Source organism: Callospermophilus lateralis, chromosome 9 (genome assembly GCF_048772815.1).
Source record: "Callospermophilus lateralis isolate mCalLat2 chromosome 9, mCalLat2.hap1, whole genome shotgun sequence".
NCBI classification, from domain to species: domain Eukaryota; kingdom Metazoa; phylum Chordata; class Mammalia; order Rodentia; family Sciuridae; genus Callospermophilus; species Callospermophilus lateralis.
The window spans coordinates 56,397,923-56,422,867 of NC_135313.1; the positions used below are offsets into that span (position 1 = coordinate 56,397,923).

The 24,945-nt window shown below is 34.7% G+C and overlaps 1 protein-coding gene across 1 annotated transcript in view; it reads left to right on the forward strand.

The window, feature by feature from the left end:
* The window catches only part of Chn1 (chimerin 1), a 165,554-nt gene that overhangs the window by 87,175 nt on the left and 53,434 nt on the right, over positions 1 to 24,945 (forward strand). Inside the window, exon 7 of the mRNA XM_076865581.2 lies at positions 6,102 to 6,390. Coding sequence (XP_076721696.1) covers positions 6,102 to 6,390 — 289 coding nt within the window. The remainder of the gene's footprint in view (positions 1 to 6,101; positions 6,391 to 24,945) is intronic.

Consider the following 24,945-nt stretch of genomic DNA (forward strand, 5'->3'; position numbering starts at 1 on the left):
GTTGATATAGAAAACAGCTTCATGTTATACAGATCATTACACTAAGAGCATTACAGATATGAATAATAAACTTTATTATGGTAATTATCACTTCTTTTTAAATTATGTCCCATAAGACTATAATCATCTGGTTGTATTTTGACAGTTCTTTGTAACTCCCATGTGGTTTTTTTTTGGGGGGGGGGGCGGTACTGGAGATTGAATCCTGGGGGATTTAACCAGTGAGCCACACTCCCAGCCCTTCTTGTATTTTATGTAGAGACAGGGTCTCACTGAGTTGCTTAGGGCCTTGATAAGTTGCTGAGGCTGGCTTTGAACTTGTGATCCTCCTGCCTCAGCCCCAGGTGTGTGCCACTGCACCTGGCTCACTCCAATGTGTTTTTAAAAATTATTTTATTATTATATATAGTTGGTCAACTTAGGGGAAAGTATTAATGAAACCATTCCCTAATTCTTTTCAACAGATACTTACTTAAGGCCTAATAGGTACCAAGTGTGTCTCTGGTACTTTAAAGGTGGGCAGAACTAACAATTGATTCACAAGGAATCAGAATTTGCTGAAGTGTTCATTCATATATATCTATATCTCCTTCCCCCAGAGTGATTCCTCTAGATAATATATGTTTTACCTAGGAATATATTACATATATATTACTTAGATTATTTATACATATACATATATACACACACACACACACACACACACACATATATATATATGAGAACACTGCTGCCATTTGTTATTTTTATGTCTACATCTGTTCATATGATGGTGGTGATCTTCATAAATGGCTAAACCTGGAAACCACATAAATTGCCACTAATGTAGAAAAATTATAGTATACATACCGTGATGGTTAATTTTATGTGTTTAAAAGACCCTAGCACAGCATTTTTTCCCATATTTAGGTGTATTTGGCTTTTAAAAACTGATTGTTAGTTCCAGGATTTTGGGAGAAGCCTAACAATTCCAGGATGATGTCTCTATTCTTAAGTCTTTTCAGTTGGGTTAATCAGATTTGGCAGAGAAGACTCTTTCATTCTCTAGTCAGGAAAGGTAGAAGCTTTCTGAGAACCTAGTAGTAAAAAGAAACAAAAGCCTCAATCTTCAGTATTTAAAACAATACAATCACTTAGTGTTTTCAGGATGATACCTCTTTCTTCAACTCTGTCTCGTGTTTCTCAATTTACATTCTCTCTGTTTCATCCAGTCCAGAGAACAGAACTTAAGTCTTCTGCCACAGTGCGGGGAGGGGTAACATTTGGGACAGGGCGTACATGAGGCATGGAAATATCTGCTTCTTAACCAGACTTTCAACTATCCTTCTATACCAGTTCCACTTTCCAGAGCTGTTTCCACCTTTGGAAATTTAGTTAGGCAAATGGGTTTGCTTCTTCATTGAAAATTATTCCTTCTGCCAAAGAAATATCATCATAAGTTGACATGTTCTAATATTTTTGCCCCATTTTACTATTCAAAATTATATAGCAAGATAGATAAAAGCCATATCCTAACAAAGTTTGAAGTGGGAAGTATTTTAAAGTTATATATAACTATGTTCTCTCTCTGTTTATTAGAATTCATGTAAATTATTTTTTAGTATTTAATTGAATGCTTTATGATATTTTTGTTTGTTTTAACCGGTCTCCCAATGGTATGTTTATGATTATTTGAATTTGAGATATTTGTATTTATTTCACTATTAGATCAGCTTCTTTAACTCTGGTAAACAGCACACAAATATTATCAATAAATGGTTTTTATGTGTTGGTTGCTGGAAATACTTCTAACATCTTATTATTAGCTTAGATGAGTATGTCTTATATGTTTTTTTTTCTGTTTGTTAACAAAAAACATCTGTTAGCTTGGAGATTTCTTTTGAAAAGATATTTCCAAAGAACTTTGGCCTCAAATCAAAACTAATTCTCAGTTTTATAAAAAAGTGAAGTAACATTCCAAAGTCTATTCTTTATATACATTTCCATTGTTTTGTGCTTCTCAACTTACTATTTTTTTCAGTGCTGGGGATTGAACTCAGGTCCTCATGCATGTTAGGCAAGCGTTCTACCAGTGAACTACTTCCCTAGCCACAGATTGAACTTTTATGAATATGATTCATTTACTAAAAATTAGAAACGACTGAATTAAGGTTTTTGCTCATTTTTTTAAAGTTAGATGTTAAAATTACACATTTTGAAATTCACCTGAATGCAACTGGGCACAGCTTTAAACAGCTTTTTAGAATATGAAAACCAAAACCTGGAATCATTGGAGTCAGAGATCCTCTTTCTAGGAAGTGATAATTATGCACAACAATAGCAGTTCAAGCCATATTATCTCTGTTTTTTCCTGTTACTACAGTACCACTTTGGAGAAAATGAATCTTTGTCCTGTTAAACTCTTTTTAAAAACAAACAAAAAAACCCCCATTTTTTTAAGTTGTTGATAGACCTTTATTTTATTTATTTATAAGTGGTGCTGAAAACCGAACCCAGTTCCTCACACATGCCAGGCAAGTGCGCTACCACTGAGCCCAAGCCCCAGCCCCCATGTCCTGTTAAACTCTTGAGGTTATATATTTTTCAAACGTATTCACTAAGAAATGAACAGCTATTGGTTAAGGGCAGGGGCAGATAATAAATATATGGGAAAAGAAAATTCTATAGAAATGGAGGGGAAATAATTTAAGAATTTTTATACATCTGTACTCCACAGTGTAGAAGTCAGTAGTTGTCACTAGATCCATATGATATATACTGTTTTCAATACAGGTCTGCTTATTTACCTTTCTCTGTTGGATTCAGAGAACACAGAGCACATGGGAAAATTATACTTGCTTCCTCCGTTGCATTGTACTCTGTGGTAGGCCCACTCTGTTAAACCAGGTAGCATAAATTTATTCAGGGACATCCAGAAAAAAAATTTACTAAGAGTTCCTCCTTCTTTTCATTGATTGTAAAATGAGCTAGGGCAGAGTTGCTCTTGTACACCCAGGATTGCGTGTTGTCAATTCAGCCATCTTCCAACCATACTTATCGGCTGTCTTTTCTGTTTTACTTTATTCTCTTTTCCTCTGTAGGGACCTAAGCAAACAGAGAAGAAGAGAAATTACTATTCATTGAGCTTATCGTATATGTAGCTTTGACTTGAATATTCTGATACAATCCTCACAACCACATATTGGTAGGATGAGTTATTTTTTGGACAGGAATCTGCAGAATGATTTCCCCAACTAGAAAAAGGCAGATCCAGAATTTAAATTCACATCTATCAGATACACAGTCTAAGGATTTCTGTTAAACATACAAGGGACTGACCTTTGTATGTTCCTTGCCAAACCCTGTTTCAAGGTGCAAGGATGCTTTTGCACTTGGATATAACTGCAATCTTATTAAGCAATGCATCTTGGTTTTTATAATGTGAAGAGATGTTGGATTCACTTGGTTTCATTAATCTCTTTACAGAAACATACATTTTCTTATAAGAGCAAGACTATGGTACACTTTTATGCTTGATCTTAGCCAAAAGGCCAAGAAGCAATCATACATACTTTTATAGTCATTTTTTAAAAATCAGTCTAAAGGTGAACACTTTTAAAATTCAGCATTTTGTGGTTTTGTGTTGATCTATTTTTATATTTATTCCCGATTGGAGTACCAAGGAACAGGAACTTTATGATGAACTTCCTAATACTGTATACAGTATCTGGGTGCTTTGTTAAATAATTGTTGAATAAATGACTATCATCTGCCAGCAATAAATGTTCATAAGGAAGGAGTTTTTTTTTCTTTACCCTTATATCTGGCATCCTCCCTTTTATGACTTTTCTTAGGTAGAAGACACATTCATTTCCCACCCTTCTCAAAGATTTTCTGTCTGCTCTCCCTCCACTTATGATCCCACAAAGTACTACATGCTTTTCAAATCAAGTCAAGGTAGTACAGTTTCTGACGCCCTGTGCCATCATGCTATTCTTTATGTAACTTCCTAAGTAAAAGTGCAGTTCAGAGTAGGCAATGTGCAATTCCCTTGGTAAAAATAATTCTATTTCTTTTTTTAAAAAAATCAAGGTGGCTGGAGTGTGGCTCAGCGGTAGAGCGCTTGCCTCCCACATGTGAGGCACTAGATTCGATCCTCAGCACCACATAAAAAATAAATAAACAAAATAAAGATACTGTGGCCATGTATAACTAAAAAAAATAAAATTTTAAAAAAATCAATCAAAATTCCAGTGGAAATTTGTGTGTGGGGGGTTGTCTTTTGAGATGAAATTTTAATTATGAGTTATTTTAGTAATTGGATAGCTCCCTTAAGACTGAAAATGTGATTGGACTGGCAGGCTAGAGCTGAAGTGCAGACTGAGGAGAAATTGGAAGTCATGAAGAGTAGTTCTTCAAGTTACTGAGCTGAGAAAGAAAAATGGACAAACAATCTCTTTTCACCCAACGCCCTACTAGAGCCAGAAATCCTCTCCTTGGTTAGATTATGAATAAGCTTCTTGGAAAACACTAGGAAGTGCAACTTTAGACTTCCACTCTCAGTCAATCCATCCTCACTCCTTCTGAAGCCAGTCCAGTCCTTTTCCTTCATGCTGTTTTCCTCACACACCTCAGATTTCAGAAAACAGTTCTAATAAGTGACTGACACCAGTGTTTGAATAGTCTGTATTTTAAGGTCCATACTCTTGGTGGACATGCCCACCATAAAATGGTAAGGCATTGCAGGAGTCATGTGGTCTGAGCACTCTTTGATAAACCATACTATGTGTGTTAATTGTAAGAACTTATAAAAATATTAAAGTGGCTTTCTATGTTTATTTATAAGTAACAGATAATGTATATGGACAGCAAGTAGTATGTTAAGCTAAAAAACCTTAAAGTTTAATTTTCATATGTGAATTTTACCTTCCGAGGCTTTTAGACTTAAATTATGATGCATATTTACTTGGGAGGAATGGGTCTTTAACATTTGAGGAAAGTGAAGTAGAGATCAAGAAAGTATAATTATATGGATCATTCACATGAGTGCAAATCAAAATGATTGCTTTTGAAGAACCAAAATGGATAAATTATATGTTAAAAGGTCCAGCATAAATAGTAAGTTGGACTCGAGATTACATTATTATTAAAATCTAATTTGTTTAGGCAAATCCTTTCTGATTTGTTTAGTTTTTAATTAAGCTCATTCATGTTTACCTTCAGGAGACCATGACACAGGCAGCCATTGGTGCCACTTGGCATCAGCTTTTTTTAAAGTTAGTGTACTTTCTTGCAAGGATGCTGATGCCAGTCATGCCAGCTTGGATCCACTTCTGAGGTTTGCTGCAGGACACAAAATACTGAAATTATCATCAAAAGAAACCATTCTTCTCCATTTGTTAAAGCATGTTATCAAAGCATGACTCAAAATTGAAAACAGAGTTTCTGTAGGCTGGTAGTATGTGACTTACATGCCCTATATATTGCAAACATTTCTTGCCCAGCGTAACCAGCAGACATGGAAGAATGTGTGTAAAGGAAGAACAAGTCTTTGGTCAGAAATAACAAAAGTGTGTTTCTGTGCTACCCTCCCCTGCGTGACTCAGGTTCCCCTCTACTTTAAATGATTATTGGCATCATACTTTGCCCTACGTGGGATTATCCTGTTAAAAATGCTGGGATCTAAAGATCATTAAATTTTTTACCGAAGAAAAAAATATCACTATGGAAATTTCATGTATTACAGCAGTAACCAATATTGAATCTGTTTTGGTAGGGTATGAGGTGTATTTTCTCTTGTTTTTCCTATAGGCATAATTTAGTGACTTAAAAAGATAAATAAGAAATAAATTTTCCTTCTAGGAAAATTGGCATGCTTTTGGCTTGTTTTCCCCAGTTATTGCAAGTTCATTTTTGTATTCAAAAATTTAATTTTACATATTCCAAGTGATTCATGGAAATTGGCCACAGCTTATTTAATCAAAGAGACCTACACAAACAAAGCAATAGGGTTTTTTGTTTTGGGTTTTTTTTTTTTTTTTCTCTCTTTTGATTATTTTGTTTCAGAAAGAATTCACTTGCTTACTTTTCTTAAAAACATCTTTCCCATTTCATTGAGGCAGATTTGGAAGTCAAACCAGAAACTTCAGGCTCTACTACGATGGCAAGCACTTTGTTGGGGAGAAACGCTTTGAGTCCATCCACGATCTGGTGACTGATGGCTTGATTACTCTCTATATTGAAACCAAGGCAGCAGAATACATTGCCAAGATGACGATAAACCCAATTTATGAGCACATAGGATACACAACCTTAAACAGAGAGCCAGCATACAAAAAACACATGGCAGTCCTGAAAGAGACACATGATGAGAGAGATGCTGCAGGCCAGGATGGGGTATCAGAGAAAAGGGTAAGCTACCATGAAACCACACCTTATCTTTTTCTGTTTGGGGTCCTTTTCAGAAAGCCATTATTGCCAGAAGGATTCATTTTTCCACAAGTGCTTTAAGAAGTAAAATCATTTTTCTTAATGTCTTGTTTCTGTGATGCTGAACTTTGCATATATCTATTTCTTGTTCAGCTAGAATATGCCAGTTATACTTTTGAACTTCTGATTATCTGCTATTTTGTCAGTTTACGGTTTTAAAAATGTTAGAAAAATGGCCCCATTAAAAAAGTTGAGGGGTTTAAGTCCAAAGCATAACTTACCATCAAGTAAAAGATAATTACCATTGTATGAAGAATTGAGGGGATTACATTATGGATCAAAATTACTTTTTTGTTTTCCTTAAAGCTAATTCACTTTATGAATAGTTCTGTTGTTTAGTAAGATAATTTATTTATTCTTAATACAGATGACTTAATTCAGTCTATTAATAATTATTATACTATTTTGGAGGATTTGTCTCTTTTAAAAAATAATTAAATCTGAAAGATTTACTTTAATTATAAAAGAATTTAATTATAAAATTACGATGTTTTCTAGTTGTCATTTTATTTGTGATATATTTCAGGTTAACATACTTGATTCTTTAGCATTTAAGATTTGTTTTAAAAATTGTACCCACCCTCTCCTACACCCTGACCCCCAAAAAAGATCAAGAAATTTTTCTGTTTTATATTATGTGGAATTTAGGTGAGGGAATTTTATGTATTCTGGTTAGAACTATGTTAATTTTTCTGTTATATTTTTTGTATTTTCAAGAATCTTCAGTTGTTACATTAAAGAAAAGCAGCAGAATTTGAGCTTGGATTCTGTCACCAAATAGATTTGTGTGCAAGTAATTTAATTTCTCTGTGCTTTTGATCATCTTAGTTGTAAAATTGCGATAGAAATCAAGTTGTGAGGTTTGAATGAAATAACTTGTAGCACTCAAACTTATGGCCCACAGTAAGTGTTCAACATGAGTTTTGTGATGATGTTACTCTAACAGCCATATTACTTCAAAGCAGTGTCCTAAAACACTTGCAGTTATTTTAGATTATTTAGGTACAGAATGGAAATTTAGAATGTTCATTATCTCGTCCAAATTTTAGTTTTTGTCAGAGCTTATTTAGATTGGTATTTTGTGGCTACATAGAAATCAATGTTTTAAATTATAGACTATAGAAAATTTGTTTAAAAAATGGTTTCTCATATACTCATATTTGTTATAAACCACTAATTAAGTTTCAAAATAGCCAGAATTAAAAATTTTAAGTGCATTCTATATTTAATTTCACTGTCACATTTCCATTTTCTTACTGTTGTTTGATTTTCCACTCATAACATTTTCAATGATGCTTACATTTCAATATTTAATACTGACATTATATTTTATGCAGATGTGCTAGAATATTTCTAAGTCAACATTTATGAAATATTTAAGTCTCTCAAAGCTAATCAGTCTAATGATAACCTATGGTAATGTATTGTGTATACTTTTCAACTCCTACAGACTTGAGCTAAAGACACTTAGCTACTTAATATTAGACCAGTCATTAATAGGGCCTTGGTTTTCCCACCTGTCGAGTAGAATAATATCACAAAGTAGGAGATGGAGGCAGTTAATGCCTAGAGGACCCCTTTTGCCCTGGGAGCCAGATTCTTTTGTATTCTTGCCACGTTCATGTTATATTCCCTGGATTCTCTTATGCTCATGGCCAGTCATAACTAGAGTGAAATAGTTGACAATGGGAAGTACATCTCTCCAGTAGGACATAAGAATTATTCAAAAATTATTCTTTCCTTTGAACTGCATGCATCTTAAATCTAATTAGCTTAAGGTCTACTCACTCAAAAATAGATTTATTTTATTTACAGGTGTCATCCAACAGGACAGGGATGATGACCTGTTCAACAGCTTGAAACATTGATTCCCTGTCACAGTGGATGACATTTGTAAGTAAAGACAATCATGTTTAATTGGTTTAAAATATCTATTGACACAAATATGGTTTAATAAGTATTTTAATGGGTCCATAGTAGCTAAACCCTCTCTTATCTGAGACTCCTTAGCCTCAGAGGAAAAAAATCTTAGCTTCACAGGAGTTGATAATGCTGTTGTGGAAAGGATTCTAGTGTTGAAATTAAGAGCTGGGTTCTAATTCTGCTACAGGAATGGATTTTTGTGTCTTGTTGGGCCAACTACATCACTTCTAAGACTATTTCCCCCCTTTAATGGGAAAGTTTTGAACTAGATGATCTCCAATATAGGGTTTTTACAGTCTGAAATCCTTAAGGACAGTAAATATTACAAGAAAGAGACAGCACAATACTTGAACACCCTAGTAGAGTCTTGAAAGTTGAGATCTCTTTATCGTTTATCCACCAACTAATTGCATGACCTTGGTGTCATCCTGCCTGGACTTCAAGTTTTTGGCATGAGATTAGGAATTTCCTAAAAACTTTTAATTCTAAAGAATTTTAATAAATATTCATTGAAAAGCAGGCTTTGTGCTCAAATAGCTTGGAGAGAACTTAAGTTTTTTAAAAAACTTGTTTCTTTTTTGGAGAAACAAAATGATCAATTATGATTATAAATCTTCAAGAGTGCTCCCAAACTTATTTGAATTACCCATCATTATTAAGAAATTTTTGGAAAATAATATTACATAAAACCCATTTTGAGACTTTTAATAAGTTAATTTCTTTTAAATCTTTCTTTGTTTCAAAATTGAAGGATAAGAATTGTAAGTATGTGTGTTTGTTGTAATCCTTAAGTATAAGTTGTGCATCTGAGCTTTTGTAGAAGGTTGGTTGGCTAGTATTATGACTGTAAAGATTTTCTCATCACAGGAAGTGAATCTAAATGAATGTCTTATCCCTATTAGTGGCTTACTATGAGGGAAAAAAATTTTTTTTCCTAGTGTTTGTATGCCTTCTTTTCTCATTAACTATATAAGTTGCTTCTCAGCTTGAAATAATAATTGGAAACAAAAAATTATTAAAACATTATGATACATTTAATCCTGAATTATATAGCATGTCATTGAAGCCAGACTTTTTTCTCATCTAAAGTGCCTTAATTTTGTAGTCTAGACTGGCCAAGAGCCCAACTTTCTTAGTTACTTATTTTTATTTATCTTGAAATTGGATTTGAATGGTTTCTTGTTCCAAGAAATGAATATATCTACTTCAACAGATACTGGACCAATGGCATACATTAGTTCTTATGATAATTTTATATTTACTAATAATATATTTTTAAATCTCCAAAAACCAATGCTGTAGAAAATTTCTCATGTAACTGTTAATAATATAAACTGCCAAACAATTATATAATTTTCAGTTAAGAGACCATACTATGAGCCAGGACTATGAATCTAGATTGAATGTTTTAAAGACTGTTTTCGGATCACCTGTGTGTGTGTGTGTGTGTGTGTGTGTGTGTGTGTGTGTGTATGTATGTGTATAAGCCTTTTGAAATTAAAAGTTGAAATGTAATTGGGGTTCTATCAAAAACTATCATAACTACCGGAATTCTTTGGGTTCCTCTATAAAATAGTAGGAGTCTTTGTCCCCTAGAACAACAAAAGGGGCATGAGCAGTCTGCTCTGCTATGTAACTTAGTATCACTGACTTGCGTTAAAAAGCCAACAAAACAACTTGTCAGCTTTTTCATTGCTGTGATTAAAATACCTGACAAGAACAATTATAGGAGGAAGAGTTTATTTAGGGGCTTATGGTTTCAGAGGTCTTAGTCCATAGATGGTCTGCTCCATTCCTCAGGGCCAGAGGTGAGGCAGAACACACAGCAGAAGAATGTGGTGGAGGAACGTGGCTCTTAACATCATACCAAGAAGCAGAGAGAGAAAAAGAGCTCCCTTCATCAGGCTCAAAATATAAACCTCAAAGGCATGCCCTCAGTGACCACCCCCTTCAATTATATCCTACCTGTCTACAGTCAGCACCTTGTTAATCCCTATCAATACACTGATTAGTTTAAGACTCTCAGAACCGAATCATTTCACCTCTGAAAATTTTTGCATTGTCTAACATCTGAACTTTGAGGGATACCTCATATTTAGACCTTGATATCCTTCTTCTTGATTTTGTGCCTCCACAGTCTTTGGCCCTTTTGTTGTTGTTGTTCCTTAGTGTGCTCAAGCTCCTCCTCTTGTTCTTTCTTAACCCTGCGTTTATCCAGCTCCCTCCCTCTCTCTCCATCATATTTACATGTCCAAGTCTCCATGTTCGTTCAAGGTTAGGATCAGTTTCAGGAATGAACAGGCTATAAAGAACTATCAGAATGTGTCCAGAATCACTGACTTGCATTAAAAAGCCAATTTAGTAATTTATGATGAAGATTACAACTTCTCCACAGAACTTCTTTCTAGAAGCATCCTTTAGAAGCATCCTCCTTAAGAAATCACAGTTTTAAAAACAGAAGTCTGTATGGCCAATATGTATTAATCATGTGATCTTGAGTAAGCAAGCCCTTGACCTTTTCCAATCTCAGCTTGCCCCAGTTCCTGATATGAGGATACAGATGCTGTTGCATTGGTGGTTATGAGTTTTAATGAGATTATATAGTGGAGGCTTCCTTGGAAATGTAAAGCACTACATGAAGTATTATTGTTCTCTGGAATCAGAGCACCCATCAGCCAGACACCCATTCATAGGTCTGAGTACTATCTGTTCCAAGCCTGTGCTGGAAACAACATTTTCAGGTTGCTCTTTGAAGCCCATCATTTTCTTTGCTTGAACAATCCTTTAAGTTCACAAGAAAATGTCAAAAGACAACTAATTGCTTCCTCAAGAAAGTGGAGTTTCTTGGTTAATATAAGGTGATACTTCTATTTATTTTTAATTAGGAAACATGTATCTTTGCCCAAGAATATGGCTTTGAAGGCCAAAATGTGTGAGATTTGCATTTTAGTATGAACCATTATTTTAACTCTGCTTTCTCTGAATATAAGACATCACAGCTTTCTGCTTCCATGCCCTGTCAGTGAACTTTTATTGAATTTGCCCTCCATGTTGAACCCATTAAGGTCTTTCAATTCCCTCTCGGTGTACCTATTCTCTTGACTCTGGCTGCGGTACACTCCTTCTTTTGCTTTTAGTATATTCACACCTCACTTTCTAAACAGTCTTTCTTGAGCCATCTACATAAGCAGTTTCTTCTTGCTACGCAGAAGTTATCTTGGAATTTAAACAAATTAAGAACAAGTTGGGAATATCAACCCCATTTCTTGTTTAGTCTCTAAGAACTAAATCATCTATCAAGATTAATTTCATTTAATTCTTCATTTATTATATGTTCCTGTTTGCAAGGAAACAGTCTGGACCCTGGAAGAAATAAAAATATGCAAGATACAGGCCCTGTCTCAAATAACTTATATTTTAATATGTCTTTGTTTCCACCTATTCATGGTTAGGCATCTTGAGCAGGATGCTGGCAGTGCATATCATCAGTAAGGTGTTACATAAGTTCAGTCAGTATTAAATTGAACTCAGTTCAACTTCAGTTTGCTACTATAATAACCTAGCAGATCACAGAAAACACATTTACAGACAAAAACAAAAAAACATTAAAAAACACAAAAAAACTTTTTTTTCAGAGTCATGAGTCAGAAATCAATATGAAATTCTGGCATTCCACCCCTTGTTTCAAGGCTTTCATTCCTCAGTATTGTTTCATTTCTGACTCAGCATCTTGAGTTTTATTTAAATAGTTGTCAAATGACTAAACACATAAATGAGTATATTTTATGAATTCAGCCAAATTCAAGGCCCTAATAGAAAAGTATAGTAATTCAACTTGACCTGACACTATATAGTTTTCACTTTATGAATTCAGAATCTTTAAAATGCCCCTGGGAGGTGTGGAAGGCCATTTCTCATTCCATAGATAAAGCATCTGAAGTCCCCCCAAATTGTCTTTGTGACATGAAATAGTTTGTGAAGGTGGTAGCAAATGCACCTCTTTTAGAATATGTCCAAAAATGGCAAGTGACACTTCCCCAAGCCCACAGCTATCATTTGTGTGTTGGGTATCTATACCTCAACAGAGAATTCCATGTTGTAATGATTAAAGAAAACTCCAGGGAGGCCCAGGAATATTTTGTGTGAATCTCATCTGTCCTTCCATCATATCACCCACAGAAAGGATTAGTAATTGAAAGCCATTAGGGAAAACCAGATGGAAAGAGGAAGATGGAAGATAAACACATCAGTTCTTCAGCTCCAAAGAACCAGGCCAACAGAAGACCAAATTATATTTTTCTAAGCCAGCTGCAGTTTAGGAAAGATTTCTGTATCTGGGCCAATTGAACAAATAAAATAACTCTTAAATTACTGACTTGAGTGTTGGAAAGGAAGGACGCTATTAGAAATTCTTCCATAATTACTGTTTCAGAGTCTTTTTCATTTTGGTGGAGAAATAATCATTACTGGCAAAATCTCCATCTATTTAACTTTTTGAAATAGGAATCAACTCTGGTGGCTTTAGGAGGGTTATACCATTTAAAGGTACAAAGCAAGATAAAAGTGTCAAGCTCTGACCTGGTCTTACGGTGTTCAGAAACTGTGGGCAATTCTGAAAAGAACCAGCCCTCTAATCCTTACATCAGTATCATACTCAACAATTTGGAAAGTGTAATTTTATCTTACAATTTTTGCTTCATCATATTTTTCTTTTTTCTCTGGAATCATTTCTCTTTTCTACTAGTATTTGGACCTCTCAGGGATTAGAAAGTCAGAGCCTTGCTTTCTAACCTTTTGTTGAGTTATGAGAACTTATTTTTATGTGGCCTCATAAATTAGTTCTTAGCTGTTTGGAGCTTCCTTCAAATCACTAGAACTGGACAGAAATGCTCAAACTGAAACATATTGCAATAATTTGATTCTGCCAACAAGAAATTATAGATGTCTGTAATGGCTACTGATGTTGCCATTCTTTGTGTGTCTCCTTTTAAGTATATATAGTCAGCCTTCCATGTCTGTGGGTCTGCATCCTCAGTTCATCCAGCCATGCAGAATATTTTTTTAAATGCATTTGTGCACACACTTTCTCCCTCATCTTTATTCTCTAAACAATACAGCACAACAGCTATTTTGCAAAGCATGTACATTATACTAGGTATTATAAGTAATTTAGAGATGCTATAGAGTATACTGGGAGATGTGTGAAAATTATGCAAATATAGCACTTATATATAAGGGGCTTTGAGCATCCACAGCTTTCAGTATCTATGTGGATCCTGAAACAAATCCCTTAAGGATACCAAGGGACAACTGAACTGCTACATTATGGTTTGTCAGTAACTTGAATGAATCAACCTGTTCTGCATATCCCTTAGCTTCTGGAACCATTTAGTGAAATTCACTAAATGCTATAAGATTTGCTGATGACCAAACTTATGTTATTAAACTTTACATCTTTGTCCAACTTAAACATTTTTCTTGATAACTTCTGAATTTTTGTAGCTCGAAGTTATTTGCAAGAACTGTTTGGTAAAAGGTCACCTACTATAAAACTTTCCCCAGAAGCAGAGCATTTTAAATAAGCTGCAGATTATTTAGCACCTTCTTAAGAGATTTACACCTCCCTTCTACTCACCCACTCAACAGGAAGGGATCCCTATCCTGGGAATAGTTTACTTATTAACCTGAGAATGACTTTGAGCTGCTGCCCAAGTTCACAGTGAGGAAAAAACTATAGTCCCATATCCCTTGAGAAAGTTCTTTTTTTTCTTGTGATGGGGAAACTGCAAATGAGCCCATAATCTTCACGTTTCCAAGAAAAACTTTTCTTAAAAGTAACTTTATTGAGGTATAATTTACATACAGTAAATTGTAGGTAGTTACATGTACTGTTTGATGAGTTTTGACAAATCCATATACTCATGTAACCACCATTACAATCAAAATATTGCATTACCCCAGAAAGTTTTTTCATGCCTCTTTATAGAAAATCTCACCCCATCTCTGGCCTCAGAGCAACCACTGGTTATATTTCTGTCAGAACAAGAATTCTTTTTTAACTGTTGATATATAACGGCATCCTGTTTAATGTTTTAGTTTCTCACATTTGTAGCATTTCTTCCCATCATTTTCTTTTCTTATAAACACATCATCTGATTTTTTAAATACCTACCTTGCTTATCTCTGATTTTAGGAAGTAGATTTTTCAGATCATATTTCTTAGGGAAATATGAGCAACGAAGGCACAATAGGTGTGTTGCTGTGATCATAAGGCATTATAACTTGTTGAAGATTTCAGTCTCATCATTAGGGACTCTACCTTTTAGTCTGCAGTAAAGCCTGCAATAAATTTGAGTACACGATGAGGAGGAATTCCTAGGAGCCAAGAGAAAGAGGCTCTGCTGGCTGGGATATTGGGCCTGAGCCAGAAGCACTCCATGGCCAGAAGGCAGCCAGCTCTCTTCACCCTTGCTGTTCCTCTGGCCTGGGACAAGTCCCAACACATAGTTACTCATGCTCACCATTGATGAAAGAGTAGAGTGTCCTCAACTCTCTCTGTCCAGATTGAACCACATGGTACCACTAGTCTAATCTCACTCAAATGGGAAAATTGTGGCAGTGGTGATTCTAGAATCCCCCATGGAAATCTACTGCATTTAGATTTCTCTCCCTACAGTGTTTGAAACCATAGGGTGCAACCCACTCAAGAGTCCTATAGAATAGAATTCTCTTCTCCCGAGTTGAGAGTGAAGAATGATATTCTCCTGGATAACAAACTTCTGTGAGTGGGCTGTGGGTTATATAAAATTCTTGGAGAAATTATAGCTGTTCACCTGTCTCTCTGAGGAAAACCTGTTGGAATATAAATGGAAGAGGAATATTAATGTAGGCAGAACCTTGACTTCATAAAACTAGACTGACTTTTTTGCATATTAGTTTTAGTGCCTGGTTGCAGTACATCTTGATTGGAGTAGACGCTCCCTCCCATGATCTGGAACTTCTCTCTAAGCAAGCAGTTGGGCTCTAAAGTCTCTTCTTTTGATGCTTTTTTTTTTTTTTTTTGGCAACTTGTATAGTTTTTTGGCCATATTCTGGAGATGTTGTGTTTAAGGCTTGGAGAACTGGGAATACTGGTAGAAAGAGAAGAATACCAGAGTGACAAAGCAGCAGAAATTTTGGAAATGTTTTATCTGTACTAATTCACCATGTTTATAAATACGTATATATATATATCTATGTGTGTGTGTGTGTGTGTGTGTGTGTGTGTGTATAAACAAATACATATATATCTTTATGTGTGTAGTATCTGTGAACAGGTCTAGGCACTTTGGGCATCATAAAAATATTCTAAATATTTTAGTTAAATTTATTTTTCTCTCCAGAGCAGGATATTTAAATAGTAATGGATTTTTCACATTTGATATTAACACTCATAAAAGAATTGATGTGGTTCTGCATGCTAGTGTTTAGTTATGGCTTTGTAGTCATGCAAAGTACCTCGTTGAGAAGCTCTCTTTCCACCATTTCTTTCTTCTCTTTAGTACTTTTTGAGATTTGTTTTTTCATGAAGATACACCTTTATTTCTGAAATAGAAACACTTTAGAAAAAGCTTTGATTATCACTTTATGTTATATTTGAATTAACCCTCAATCTCCCCACCCCCAACAGACACACAATCAACGAGCATTTTTCATTAGGCATTTCTTTGGAAGAAAAGATGTGGATTCTAGTCTGTGACTGGTGTTGCTTTAAGCCCATCATTAATCTCTCTGGGCCTCAGTCATAAAATGAAGGACTCAGCTTCATAGATGACCATAAGGTCCCTTCTAGCTGTCAGAATTTCCTGTCCATAAGTTCTCTTTTTAAACCCTCAAGAGAATTTTTTTTCAGACTTCATATTCTTGTGAGGACTTTTTGAGAGGTAGAAAAGACTGAAAATATGCAGATTTAAGTATAGCTGTGCCTCTGCTGTTGACGAGGATTGGCACATAATTGTCTTTGACCTCAGGAAATGGAAGATCTCCTAGCACCCTACTACACATTTCTAAGGATTGTTAACTCTAAAAATAAAAACAGAAATAACAGCATTCATTGAGCCATTATATATCAGAAATTGTGCTAAGTCATACAAACCAGATTATCTCCCTTAATCTTTGTGAAAATCTTTTATGGATAGACTTTATTATAGCACAGGTATCTTTGGGGGATGATAGGTTTTTGGTGAGGTGTATCTAGGGGTGTATTTTAATAGCACATCTTTTTATTTTGGAGAACAAAATCCCAGAAGAAAGCCAGACCCTTCCACCAAGTGCCTTTGGTGTCATTATAGAAATCAAACATTAGACTATGTTAATATTTAAATTGAGTGGGTCCTTGACTTTTAAATAATTGGATTACTCAAAAGGAGAAGTTGGAACCCCCCAGAACTACCTAAAGAAAGTTGAAGGAAGTGTAGTTCAGATGGACCCTTGACCAACCAAGGCGTGTCACTCTAGAGCTGTAACTCTTGTGTTTGGTTTTTAAATAAACTCTTATCTAATGTTAAAAGAATAAAAAAGATTCCTTTGCACAGAATTAGAAAACCTATGACTATTGAAATTTTTAATATAGAAAACCAACACTTCTTCCTATAGTATACCTTAATTCTCTAATTGTTGTTTATGGCAAACACTACCTTCTCCTCTTTAATTATTACAGAAATGTACAAATTCAAAGACTTGTTACTTTCACAGGAACCAAACAAAAATAAATATATAATACAGGATGCTTAGAAGAATGAGATCTTGGTAAATTTCTTTAAAACTTTGTAATTGTAACATTAAATTATGAACCTAATTTATCTTCATATTAATACAATCTGTTGATAACTAGGGTTTATAACATAAAGCATATCACATTTATATTTAAGATAAGTCCACAGACTTTACATTTTCAACAGATGATTTAAATTCAGGTTGACGACTTCAGGTTTTCATCATTTCTGTCTTCAAAGTGCTTATTAGCATTTCATTGTCATAGCTGAAGCTTACTTAGCTTTTTGAAACTGACAAAGGACCTCTGAGTTGACAGTCACCTCCTAAATAAACAGGATTTTTAAGGCAATTGACATGCTTTTCAGTAGCTAGAAGCTATATATAAAACTTACTGTAGAAAAGTTTATTATAATTTAGAGGCAGGAAAGAGAAAAACAAAAGGAAGCAAACAAACAAAACCCTCTCAGATGTTAAGTACAACTTAATTTATAATTTTCCATGGTATTTCTCAGAGGTAGGGAAAACAATAACAATGGATAGCTATTAGTGTTTCATAATTTTCATGAAAAGATGTTATTACTAATGATAGTACTTTGTGAAAATAAAATAATGAAAAAATAATATAAAATAAATGCGGGGAGAAAAGATAGTAAAAAATAGTTTTGATTTAAAGACCTAAATCTCACCAATGTTCTTACTAATAAAATAGAAATTTCTATAGAAATTTTGATTCAATAGACTCAACATGGAACCCAGACATCATATTAATCTTTCTATATACATGTTTGTGTGATTCTGTTGCACAGTAAAGGTTACAACTCTGTGGTTCTCGATTTTTTTTTTTTTTTACTTAGGACCCCTTTATGCTATGTTAAATTACGTTAAAACATTATTATAGACTTCAAAAGGTATTTTGTTTATATAAGAAACAGTAAAATTGCCAGATGTGGTGGCACACACCTGTTATCCCAGTGACTGGGGAGGCTAAGGCAGGAAGATTGCAAGTTCTAGACCCAAATCAGCAATTTATCAAGACCCTAAGCAACTTAGTGAGACCCTGTTTCAAATTATAGGTAAAAGGGACAGGGAATGTGGCTCAGTGGTAAAATACCTCTAGGCTCAATCCCAGTACTGAAAAAGAAAGAAAAAAGAGAGGAAGAGAGGGAGGGAGGAAGAAGGAAGAGAAAGAAAGAGGGGGGATGAATGAGAACGAATATGAACAACATTGCATGCTAACATAATAGCATAACTAGTAACAAAGTATTTTATAAGACATTCAAAAGAGTGGCATAGTTTTACATTCTGTAAATCTCTCTATGTTTTAATATTAGGAAAAAATGGATTCTCATAAATCTTTCAACATTTAATCTGTAGTGATAAGTTGTTTGAGTTAGAATATACAAAGAAAATCTGACCTTACATAATTGTGCAGTTGGAAGAGTTTTGTATCAGCCTTTTCAGGTAATTGTGGATGTTTTTCTTGAACATTATTCCAAAACAAGTTTAGTCACAGTATAGAATCTGAGACCTTATCAGTAATAATTTCTTATTTTGTAACAATGAAATAAATCCATTGATATTTCTTGAACTTCGAACCTGTTAGCCATACATGATTCTGTAACATCATGTATTTGTCATTTAGAAAATATTGGTTTACTGAGTTGTGTAGCTTTTATAAAAGTTAACACATTTTATTATACACAGTTGTTAATATCATCATTGATTTCATTAGGAAAGTCATTTAAGTAGTGGGAATCTGTCGGATTTGGGATGGGCAGATACAGATTTTCCAAAATCATAATTTTTACTTGATAGTATGAATGTTGTCATTGCTATCAGTTGTTTTCCTGGAGGTAGCTGGCTTACTTCATTCATTTTTTGCTTGTTTTTGTTTTTAGAATATACTAAACACCCAAGCCTGAATAATTAAAAATTTTGTTAGCCATTCTCTCAAGATAAAAATGTCATTCCATGAGAAAGCAGCTAGTTTAACTTGCAACGCAAGTGATTCTTTACCTTAAGACAACTCTCCATAAAGGGAACCAGGGGCCTTTCACATCGTCTGATATAAGGCAGAATGTTTCTCTTTTAGAGAGTTTTGAATGAGGAGGTGTAAATCTCTGAACTTAATGTAATCTACACCAGAGGAGGCAGGTAAAAGAAAAAAAGAAAGCATGACCAATGATAATTAATTTAATATGCTGTTATTCATTAAAAGCATGATATACTGGATTCAGTTCTAGACTTGATATCTCAAAAATCTGATTTTTAAAAATGAAAACAACAAAGAAACATTCTACTGATGACATGGTCATTCTACTGATGACATGGTTTGAAATTTTGACTGTAGAAAATATAACAAGAACATCCACTTGAAGAAAACATTCTATAGCTAATTCTATAGATATTTTAAGCAAGTTTTTTTAAACAAGAGAACTTCTTATTTCAATATTTTCCATATTAAGGCATGCATTTGAAAATAATGAAACAATTTAATCGTGCAATTTTATAGCAAGTTATGGGCACATAGAAGGAAAGTGATCAAACTTTGAACAAGACAAGACAATACTGGCAATTACTGACCAAATTCTCTTTCCTTCTGACATCATCTTTGAACCCAGCATTGCAGAGAGTTTTTGTCATCAAGGAATTTTCATAGCATCTTGCAGTATTCCTCCAATAATAGTTGTCTTGGTGCTGCAAATTAATTTGAATAAGAGTGATTCAGCCATCTTTAGAACTGGAACCTCAGTTCATGGATCCCAAGCATCCTTATTTCAGGTGGCCAATATTCTCTTAGCATTATAAATGTTTTCAATTCGGTGTTGCCTTTAATCAGCTATGTTGCTAAGATACCTACGTTATCACAGATTTTCTCTCTAATGTGTTTTCAGTTCATAGTTTTGCATACATTTTGGCTGTCAGATGAGGAAATAATATTTCAAATGCCTTTTTCCCTTGTACTTCTAGCCAGCTGTTACATTTTAATAACCTAGCTGTAAGACCAAAAATATACATTTTCTTTGTATTAAATCTATTCTGGCAATGTAAGGAGAGGAGGCTGGAATCATTCAGACAGGCGCTCATCTGTGCATCTGAAAAATTCATTGAGGCTTATGAATGTGCCATGAACTTTGCCTGCTCATTCTTTCAATATTTGTTTAGTACCTACTTTTTGTAAGCATTGTGCTAAGGCGAGGAGAGCAGTGCTAGTGTTGACAATAGCATCAACATCATCACCATCTCATCTTTGAGAGCTTTGTGCTTTCTCTGCATACTGGATACTGAAAATACATACTTTACCCACAATCTGACAATTCCACATGCATTATCTCTTCATCCTCTCAATACCTTTGTGAGCTACAGGTATAGTCATTGTTCCAGATTTATAGATAAAGAAATTGAGACTTAGAGCTAAGATCCCATAACTAATAAGTTGAGCTGAGATTCTTTTATCTATTATTTTTCTTTTTGAGTTATGTACACCCTGACATAATCACAAAAGTGTGGAACATAACCTACTCTAATTCAGACCCCAGCTCTCCCCAGCCCCCCACCGACCCTCACCCACTGCCTTCCACTCCACCCATCCCTCTTCAATTCATTTACAGTTGACTTTTTTTTTTTTTTTTTTACTTACTGATCTGTGAATATACCCGATGCTGAGACCCACCACAGCACCTCCAGCATGCACATACAAAAGTTTGGTCAGAGTCTTTCTGCTGTTTTTTCCTTTCTGCCCCTTCTTCCTTTTCCTTAATCCCCTTCATTTACTCAGTACTCTTTCCTCTATTTTGATGAACCCCCCTCGCTTTTTTCTCTTTCTTTTATAAATTTTTTTAATGTTTATCCCCCCTCATTTTGGATTAGCTTCTGCATATCAGAAAATTTATTCAATCTTTGACATTTTGGGACTGGCTTATTTAATTTGGCATGATAATCAGTTCATCCATTTACCAGCAAATGCCGTAATGTCATTCTTTATGGATCCTCCATTTTCTTTAGCCATTTATCTGTTGAATGGTTCCTAGGTTGGTTCCATAGTTTGACTATTGTGAATAGCGCTGTTATAAACATTGATGTGGCTGTATCACTGTAGTGTGCTGATGGAAATTTTTTTGCATGTATACCAAGGAGTGGGATAGCTGTGTCATATGGTAGTTTCATTTCTAGTTTTTTGAGGAATCTCCATATTGCTTTCCAGAGTGGTTGTACTAATTTTCAGTCCCACCAACAATGTATGAGCATACCTTTTTCTCCACATCCTTGCCAACATTTATTATTATTTGTATTCTGGATAATTACCATTCTGACAGGAGTGAGATGAAATCTCAATATAGTTTTTTTTTTTTAAAAAAAAACTCTAGTTGGACACAATATCTTTATTTTATATATTTATTTTTATGTGGTGCAATATAGTTTTGATTTATATTTCCCTAATTACTAGAGATATTGAACAATTCTTCATATATATGTTGATCATTCGTATTTCTTCTTTTGAGAAATGTCTGTTTAGGTCTTTTGCCCATTTATTGATTGGGTTATTTGGTTTTTTGTTATTAGGTTTTTGAGAATTTTATATATTCTGGATATTAATGTCCTGAGAAGCAGGTGGCAAAGATCTTCTATTCTGTGGTTCTCTCTTCACAATCTTAATTATTTCCTTTGCAGTACAGAAGATTTTTTAATTTGACGCCATTTCACTTTTTGATTTTTTTGATTTTTTGATTTTATTTCTTGCACTTTAGGAGGCATCACAATACCAAACCTCAGATCATACTATAGACCTATAGTATAACAAAAACAGCCTGGTACTAGCAACCAAAACAGGCATGAAGATCAATGGTATAGAAGACACAGAGACAAACCCACATAAATACATTATCTGATAATAGAAAAAGGTGCCCAAAAACTTATGTTAGAGAAAAAATAGCCTTTTAAACAAATAGTTCTGGAAAAACTGGAAATCCCTATGTAGAAGGATGAAATTTGACCCCTGTCTTTCACCCAGCACAAAAGTTAACTCAAAGTGGATCAAAGAGCTGAGATGCTTTTACAGATTGTCTTGACTCAAGAGCAAACTTTTAACCACTTAAATATAAATAACACTGAAGTTGACTTAAAATTTTTTAAAAATTGTTTTAACTCTTTGTGGAAGGAGTGATTAGGCAGATTGTGGAAGAGGGCTCATAAAGTGCATCTCCCTGTCTGCATTGTTTCTGATATAAGGATTCTATGGAATCCTATGGTAGTTTGTAGTGATTACAAACTACCCCGTGATTGTGGCCTTAGAGGAATTTTGAAGTCACATCCATATTGGAAGGACAGACAGACCTGGAATGGGAAGATGAATAGAAATCACCTTTACAGTCTCATTGGTAAGGAGGAAGCAGCTTTAGAGAGGGCACTGACATAGATTTAATAGATAAATTCAATCTCTGTTACAAAATGGAATTATTAGGCTAATAGGATGGAAAAATCTATTATCCACATAATATTTATCTCAATTATAATTTATTCATTAAATATGTATTTTTTTACTATCTGGCACTTGTGAAAATAACATCTCTATTCTCTGATATTCACCACAATTTTATTAGTGAAACCACATCACATAATAGATATCCAGTAAAATATTTGTTGAATGAAAATAATTTAAAAATGCTTAGTATTATGTACGTGTACTTTGAACATTCATTATTTTCATTTAATTAATTTGTGAGGTTTATAATAAGTATTTATAATTTCTCAGGCCACATCTCTAGTACTCAAAATTCTTTTTTTTTTTCAGTGTTCTTTTTTTAAATAAAATGAATCCTGATTATATAATCACTGCATTGGCTAATCTAGAATCACTATTATAAATATTAAGACTCAACTAATTGTTTGCCATTGAGATTGGGATGGTTTTCCACTTTGTAAATTATGTCTATTTGGTGAATTTTAATGGATAGGTTAATTATTTCTAAAAACAGCTGAATTTGTTGATCAAACAACTCCTCTCTCCCTTCATTGGTTTGGAGAGTAGGTTTTTTGTTTTGTGGTCCGGGGATCAAACCCAGAGCCTCCGTATAATCAAGTACTCTACCACTGAGCTATATCCCCATCCCTGTTTATTTATTTATTTACTTACTTACTTAGTGCTAGGGATTGAACTCAGAGGCACTTTACCACTGAGCTAAATGTTTAGCACTTTGTATTTTTTTATTTTGACACAGGGTCTTGCCTAGTTGCTCAGGCTGGACTTGAACGTATGATCCTCCTGCCTCAGCCTCCCAAGTTGCTAGGATAACTGACATGTGCCACTGCACTCAGTTTTTATTTTATTTTTGGGCCAAGGTCCCACTATGTTTTCCAGGCTGGCCTGAAACTTGTAATCCTCCTTACTCAGCCTCCTGAGTAGCTGGGATTACAAACCTGTGTTGTCATGGTTGACTTGAGGGTAGTTTTATTCATTTATTATGATTAAAGCAACAGGAAAAATCAATGTAAAAACAAAGAGGCATAGTACTCAATCATAACTATCATAATTCTCCTTAAAGCCCTGATAGACATCTGACAGAAGATTGCATGCACCTAAGTAAGACTGGCATATCACTTAACCCACCATTGTCAGAATAATAAAAAGAACTTTTAAAGTGCCAGAAGTTAGTCACCAAAGCTGACTGCTATAGTCTTTTTGTTTGTTTGGTACCAGGGATTGAACTCAGAGGGCTTAACCACTGAACCACATCTCAGCCCTTTTTAGAGACAGAGTCATGCTAAATTGCTTAGGGAAATTGCTAAGGCTTGCTTTGAAATTGCAATCCTCCTGCCTCAGCCTCCTGAGCTGCTGTGGTTACAGGTATGTTCCATTGCACCTGGCTTATAGTCTAAATCTTGAATGTCCCCCAAAGATCCATATGTTAAAGGTATGGTCCCTTGCCTGTGACACTGTTGGAAGGTGCTAGAACCTTTAGGAGATGAGATCTAATGGAAGGAAGTTGGGCCATTGAGTGTGTGCCCTTAAAGGGGTATTGGAATCTTGGTCTGTTCCTTTTTTGCTTTGCTTCCATAAAGTGAATGGGACTTCTCTGCCAATGTGCTTTTGCCATGATGTGCTGTGCCACCACAGTCCTTTCAAAACAATAAGACCAAGCGGTCATGGACTGAAACTTCTGAAATCATGAACCCATGAATGGTACTGATCCTTATGGGATGACTGCAGGGTATTTCAAGTTCTCCTAGAGTCATACATACTAGGTCACTTTCTTTCTTTCTTTGTTTCTTTCTTCTTTCTTTCTTTCTTTCTTTTTTTTTCTTTTTTTCTTTTTTTGTGTGTGTGTGTGTGTGTGTTTTGCAGATTGAACCCAGGGCCTTATGCAAGTGAGGTAAGCACTCTACCAACTGAGCTAAATCCCCAGCCCCCAGAATAAATCTTTTAAGTTGATTATCTCAGGTATTTTGTCACAATAATGGGAAGCTGACTTACACAGTGACCATATTTGTATATGTTGTAAACCAATCATCAGGCTTAGAACTAAGTTCTAAGCGATGGTCATTTTCAGCTGTAAATATCTCTGCCTCTACTGGTTCTCTTTGTGAAAATCGAGCCTTATGTAGGGTTTATCATTAGTCACATCACAAGTCAAGTGGTCCTATCCTTGGGGTCTCAGGAAAGCAAAGGAGAATGGAGAAAGAATAGAGTGTGAAATCAGCAGGCCTGAGTTTTTACCATGGCTGCTTTGATTACTGACTTTCTGCCCCTAAGCAAATACTTTAACACCAATGAATTCCTTTCTGAAAAACAAATATGAGGAC